The 6,747-nt window shown below is 36.9% G+C and overlaps 1 protein-coding gene and 1 pseudogene across 1 annotated transcript in view; one reads left to right on the top strand and one right to left on the bottom strand.

Annotated features, from left to right (window-relative positions):
• Positions 1 to 334, bottom strand: LOC116874539 (annotated as a pseudogene).
• Positions 335 to 2,163: 1,829 nt separating this feature from the next.
• Positions 2,164 to 6,747, top strand: part of XKR9 (XK related 9) — a 56,452-nt gene continuing 51,868 nt past the window's right edge. The window contains exon 1 of the mRNA XM_032869214.1: positions 2,164 to 2,470. Within this exon, the coding sequence (XP_032725105.1) occupies positions 2,199 to 2,470 (272 nt within the window). The 5' untranslated portion in view covers positions 2,164 to 2,198. The remainder of the gene's footprint in view (positions 2,471 to 6,747) is intronic.

Below are 6,747 nucleotides of genomic sequence, written 5' to 3'. Positions count from 1 at the left end.
TCACTTTTTATCTTGACCTTTAGCTTCATTGATTTTTCCTGCTGTATAAGGAGATCCTCCCTTGTTAGGGTGATTAAAAAGCACAATTTGTAGAAGAGCATCTCTTTTCCATTATTGGTAGTAGAGCTTACACCTGCTGTTAATGCTGCCTCTTGTTTTGGCACTTTGTGTTCAAACCCACTTCTGTAATAGCTGCCACTGAAGGTAGATTTTGGTAGACTTTGAAAACTTGTTTTGTTTGAAGCTCTATATGCTTCATGGCTTGTAAAACATAAAAGCCTGCAAATCCTGCAGCAGTAATGGTCAGTCCATTTGCTACTACTACACTGCCCATAGCTCTGGCTTGGTGCCCCTGCATCCACCGAGAGGTTTATCCCAGCCCAGAGGCTGCAGCCATCAATTCCATGCCTCTACCAGAAAGCACCACCGGCAGTTACAAAGGGCCCAGACACAAGTACCCCAGGAAATATGGGAGCAGCTGCCAAGTCAGACAGATTTTGTCTGTAGATTGCATTCAGCCCACATTTATAAAATCGGGGTCATAATAGTAATACCTGTCTCCAAATTTTGATGTAAGATTTTAAATGGGGGATTCTATGTATAAGGTTTAGTTTAATACCTGGCACATAGTGCTAAGTAAATGTTAGCTAACATTTGTCCAGTCATTGGAATTCTTTAAAAGTATCATTTACTATTGTTTTTATTTTAAGAGATTATGTAAGTAATATATGTAAATGTCTTTTATAAAAAATTTCAACAATATAAAAGAATAATTAATTATAGGATTGAAGTTGCATTTGCTTTCCACTCCCAACTTCCTTCCTCTCTCTGTATATAATTAAAAACCCATAAATGCTATATTTATCTTTCTGGCTTTTTTTTTTTTTTCTTCACTTATATGTCTTGGGAGATCTTCTGAGGCCAGTTTATACAAAACGTCTTCATTCTTTTTAAAGGTTGTGTGGTGTATTCTTTACTCTGGTGTACCATAATTTATTGAACTAGATCTCATTTGTTATTTAGGCAGTTTTCAACCTTTGGCTATTATAAAGAAGGTTTTGCAAATAGTATATATATTTGTGCACATTTGTGACATTTTTCCTAGGCTTGACTCTTAGATGGAATTGCTGAATCAAAACCATATTAACTTAATATAGAGAACACACTGATGGTTACTGGAGGGAAGGTGGCTGGTGGGTGGGTGAAATAGGTAATGGGGATTGAAGAGTGCACTGTGATGAGCACTGGTTGTTGTATGGAGTTGCTGAATCACTATATTGTACACCTGAAACTAATTTCACACTGTATGTTAACTGGAATTAAAATTTAAAAACTATATTAAGAATTTTTACAGCTATTGCACCTTTGTTAAATATTTTTTTAATTTATTTAAAGATTTTTATTTATTTATTTGACACAGACAGAGAGAGATCACAAATAGGCAGAGAGGCAGGCAGAGAGAGAGGAGGAAGCAGGCTCCCCATTGAGCAGAGAGCCCAATGTGGGGCTCGATCCCAGGACCCTGAGATCATGACCTGAGCTGAAGGCAGAGGCTTAACCCACTGAGCCACCCAGGCACCCCGTGTTAAATATTTTTTAGTAGCTTTGTAGTATTCCATTTTGAGAATCTACCATTATTTACTGATTTCGTATGTTGACACAGTTAGATTGTTTCTAATTTTTTGCCACTATAGATGGACCTGTGATAAATATCTTTGTTAGCAGGTTATGGTTTTTAAAAGGTAAGTAGTCAGGAAGTTTTCAACTAATAAGTGTATTTCTGAGGCTTTTCTTTCCCAAAACTATTATAAGAACCATATTTAGTCATAATTTATTGTTTCTAGAAAAATAGAGGTTTGATAAAATCATGGCCTAGGGTTTTTAATATTACAGTCAAGATTTTTAGAATCTTTTATATATGTTTCATTTTAGGTGTTGTCATCTGTAATGAAGATCACTGAAAAACAGAAGATTGAATAAAACCTTGTAACGTTGGACCTGGATAGGACATTTAGAAAAGAAAATTACTCACGTTGGTTTTAGTGTTTCAATTTCATAATATTTATTCTTTTGAATAAATTTAAGGAGCTGAAATTAAAATTCAGTGCTATACTAACAGATGCACTAATACTTTTTTCTTTTTTTTTTTTTTTGTATGAGAGAAGAAAATAGATAACCAAGAGCTCTAGTGATTCATAATGAAATACACTAAATTGCACTTTATGTTGTCAGTTCTTGGCATTATAATCTATATAACTGATTTAATTGTGGACATTTGGGTATCTGTCAGGTTTTTCTATGAAGGACGAAATGTTTTTGGTGTTTTAACAGTAAGCTTTATGCTCTTTGGAACACTTGTGGTGCAGTGTTTTAGTTACTCTTGGTTCAAGGCTGATTTAAAGAAAGCAGGCCAAGAAAGTCAGCACTGTTTTCTTCTACTTCATTGCTTGCAAGGAGGAGTTTTTACAAGGTGAGCATACACTTTTGATTATTAACATTATTTTTCTTTTATGTAAAAAGAAACTACCTTTCTGTGTTTGGGTAGTCAAATGTACAAAGTTCCCCTACTTGCATGTAGCACAAAGGTCACTTGCTCCTCACTATCAGTGGTTATATGAGTCATTGCTACTGTTAGAATTTTCTAGGTTCATTAATAGAATGTTTTAATTTACCTTGGGACACCTGGGTGGCTCAGTTGGTTAAGCATTCGGCTCTTGATTTCTGTTCCAGTCATGATCTCAGGGTTGTGGGATCCAGTCCTGCGTCAGGCTTGGTTTAGCGTGGCATCTGCTGCTCTCCCGTCTCCTCGCCGCCTTCCCCTGCTTGTGTACGTGCGCACATGAGCGTGTGTGTGTGCACGTGCGTGTGTGTTCTCTCTCTCAAAATCTTAAGGGATGTTTTCTTAAATTTCAATTCAATTGATATATAGTGTATTATTAGTTTCAGAGGTAGAGTTCAGTGATTCATCAGTCTTATATAATACCCAGTGCTCATTACGTCATGTGTCCTCCTTAATGTCCATCACCCCGTTACCCTATTCCCTCAGCCCCCTTCCCTCCAGCAACCCTCAGTTTGTTTCCTATGGTTAAGAGCCTCTTATGGTTTGTCTCCCTCTCTGACTTTGTCTTGTTTTATTCTTCCCTCCTCTCCCCCCACAATCCTGTTTTTTTTCCTCTTAAATTTCAAATATGAGTGAGATCATGTGATTATTGTATTTCTCTGATTGACTTATTTTGCTTGGCATAATACTGTCTGATACCAGCCACGTTGCTGCAAATGGCAAGATTTAATTTTTTGATGGCTGAGTAATATTCATATATATCTATATCTGTATCTATGTATCTATACAAGTGTGTGTATATATATATATATATATATATATATACACACACACATACCACATCTTCTTTCTTTATTCATCTGTTGATGGACATTTGGGCTCTTTATATAGTTTGGCTATTGTGGACATTGCTGCTGTAAACATTGGGGTGCACGTGCCCCTTCAAATTAAGTTACTTTTTCTGGTATGTACTCACTTTTTGTGGGGGGATGACTCATTTCTGTGTTTTATGAATCTTTTATCTTCTATTTTGTATTCCAATCCTGATTATATAAATATAGTTTATCACATGCAACTGTGTTAGATCACTTCATTTTTTAAGTTTCTTATACCACTGATTTCACGGTATGAAATTTTTATTATAATAATTGCAGTAGCCATATGGTTAATTAGGTACAGAATCATATGTAGAACTAAAAATAACTTTAAGAATCATCTTGTTTGAGGACGCCTGAATGGCTTAGTTGTTAAGCATCTGCCTTCAGCTCAGCTTATGATCCCAGGGTCCTGGGATTGAGTCCCATGTCGGGCTCCTTGTTCAGCAGGGAGCCTGCTTCTCCCTCTGCTTGCTGCTCCCCCTGCTTGTGTTCTCTCTTTTTCTCCCTCTCTCTCTGACAGATAAATAAAATATTAAAAAAAAAAAGAATTATCTTGTTCATCTTATTTTATAGTTAAATTAGGAATCTAAATAAGTCCTGAGAATTCTATGATTTTCCATATGTCTAATTTCATTTGACCTTTTCATTATTATCTTAAGGCATTTAATTCTGTTAAAAGCAATATATATGTAATAGATAAAGAGAAAAATAAAGACAAATATTAGATAGATAATATTTTTTTTGTTACAATTAGATTTTGAATTTGGGCTATTTTAACTACCGTCTTCAGAGATATTTTAGTGACTAGAATTCTAACATGTAGTTATTTTGTCTCTGCATATTATAGTCTTTGCATATAAATCTCTTGGTTTCTGTTGTTGCGTTTCAGGAATTAGATATCGGTTTTACTGCTGTTCTTTTGTTTTTTAAAAAAATTTAAAAATGTTACTTTTTTAAAAAGATTATTAGAGAGAGAGAGTGAGAGATCATGAGCAAGAGGGAAGGGTAGAGGGAGAAGACGATCCCTGCTGAACAGGGAGCCCAGAGCGGGACTTGGCCCCAGGATCCTGGGATCATGATCTGAACTAAAGGCAGATGCTTAACCAACTGAGTCACCCAGGTGGCCACTGCTATTCTTTAAAAAGTATTTTATCTTTTTGGGTTTATACAGTTTCCGATATATCTAGGTATAGATTTTTTTTTTCCGCTTGGGATTTGCTGGCCTTCTTAATTCTGTGGATTATTATCTTCCATCAGTCTTGCATAATTCTCAGCCATTATCTTTTCTAATGTTTTCTGTACTACATTTCCTTCTGGGACTCCAAGCAAATGTAAGTTAGATCTCACACTATCTAATATGAGTGTTGCATGTTAGTTGTTTTGAATTTTTTTTTTTTTAATTTTATTTTTTATAAACATATTTTTTTTTTCCCCCAGGGGTACAAGTCTGTGAATCTCCAGGTTTACACACTTCACAGCACTCACCATAGCACATACCCTACCCAATGTCCATAACCCCACCCCCCTCTCCCAACCCCCCTCCCCCCAGCAACCCTCAGTTTGTTTTGTGAGATTAAGAGTCACTTATGGTTTGTCTCCCTCCCAATCCCAACTTGTTTCATTTACTCTTCTCCTACCCCATTAAGCCCCCATGTTGCATCTCCTCTCCCTCATATCAGGGAGATCATATGATAGTTGTCTTTCTCCGCTTGACTTATTTCGCTAAGCATGATACCCTCTAGTTCCATCCACGTTGTCGCAAATGGCAAGATTTCATTTCTTTTGATGGCTGCATAGTATTCCATTGTGTATATATACCACATCTTCTTTATCCATTCGTCTGTTGATGGACATCTAGGTTCTTTCCATAGTTTGGCTATTGTAGACATTGCTGCTATAAACATTCGGGTGCACGTGCCCCTTCGGATCACTACGTTTGTATCTTTAGGGTAAATACCCAGCAGTGCAATTGCTGGGTCATAGGGTAGTTCTATTTTCAACATTTTGAGGAACCTCCATGCTGTTTTCCAGAGTGGTTGCACCAGCTTGCATTCCCACCAACAGTGTAGGAGGGTTCCCCTTTCTCCGCATCCTCGCCAGCATCTGTCATTTCCGGACTTGTTAATTTTAGCCATTCTGACTGGTGTGAGGTAATATCTCATTGTGGTTTTGATTTGTATTTCCCTGATGCCGAGTGATATGGAGCACTTTTTCATGTGTCTGTTGGCCATCTGGATGTCTTCTTTGCAGAAATGTCTGTTCATGTCTTCTGCCCATTTCCTGATTGGATTATTTGTTCTTTGGGTGTTGAATTTGCTAAGTTCTTTATAGATTCTGGACACTAGCCCTTTATCTGATATGTCGTTTGCAAATACCTTCTCCCATTCTGTCAGTTGTCTTTTGGTTTTGTGAACTGTTTCCTTTGCTGTGCAAAAGCTTTTGATCTTGATAAAATCCCAATAGTTCATTTTTGCCCTTGCTTCCCTTGCCTTTGGCGATGTTCCTAGGAAGATGTTGCTGTGGCTGAGGTCGAAGAGGTTGCTGCCTGTGTTCTCCTCAAGGATGTTGATGGATTCCTTTCTCACATTGAGGTCCTTCATCCATTTTGAGTCTATTTTCGTGTGTGGTGTAAGGAAATGATCCAATTTCATTTTTCTGCATGTGGCTGTCCAATTTTCCCAACACCATTTATTGAAGAGGCTGTCTTTTTTCCATTGGACATTCTTTCCTGCTTTGTCGAAGATTAGTTGACCATAGAGTTGAGGGTCTATTTTCTGGGCTCTCTATTCTGTTCCATTGATCTATGTGTCTGTTTTTGTGCCAGTACCATGCTGTCTTGATGATGACAGCTTTGTAATAGAGCTTGAAGTCCGGAATTGTGATGACACCAACTTTGGCTTTCTTTTTCAATATTCCTTTGGCTATTCGCGGTCTTTTCTGGTTCCATATAAATTTTAGGATAATTTGTTCCATTTCTTTGAAAAAAATGGATGGTACTTTGATAGGAATTGCATTAAATGTGTAGATTGCTTTAGGTAGCATAGACATTTTCACAATATTTATTCTTCCAATCCAGGAGCATGGAACATTTTTCCATTTCTTTGTGTCTTCCTCAATGTCTTTCATGAGTACTTTATAGTTTTCTGTGTATAGATTCTTAGTCTCTTTGGTTAGGTTTATTCCTAGGTATCTTATAGTTTTGGGTGCAATTGTAAATGGGATGGACTCCTTAATTTCTCTTTCTTCTGTCTTGTTGTTGGTGTAGAGAAATGCGACTGATTTCTGTGCATTGATTTTATATCCTGACAC

This window comes from Lontra canadensis, unplaced genomic scaffold (genome assembly GCF_010015895.1).
Source record: "Lontra canadensis isolate GAN:19392208 unplaced genomic scaffold, GSC_riverotter_1.0 scaffold37, whole genome shotgun sequence".
In the NCBI taxonomy this organism is placed as follows: domain Eukaryota; kingdom Metazoa; phylum Chordata; class Mammalia; order Carnivora; family Mustelidae; genus Lontra; species Lontra canadensis.
This window is presented reverse-complemented; position numbering and strand designations above follow the sequence as displayed.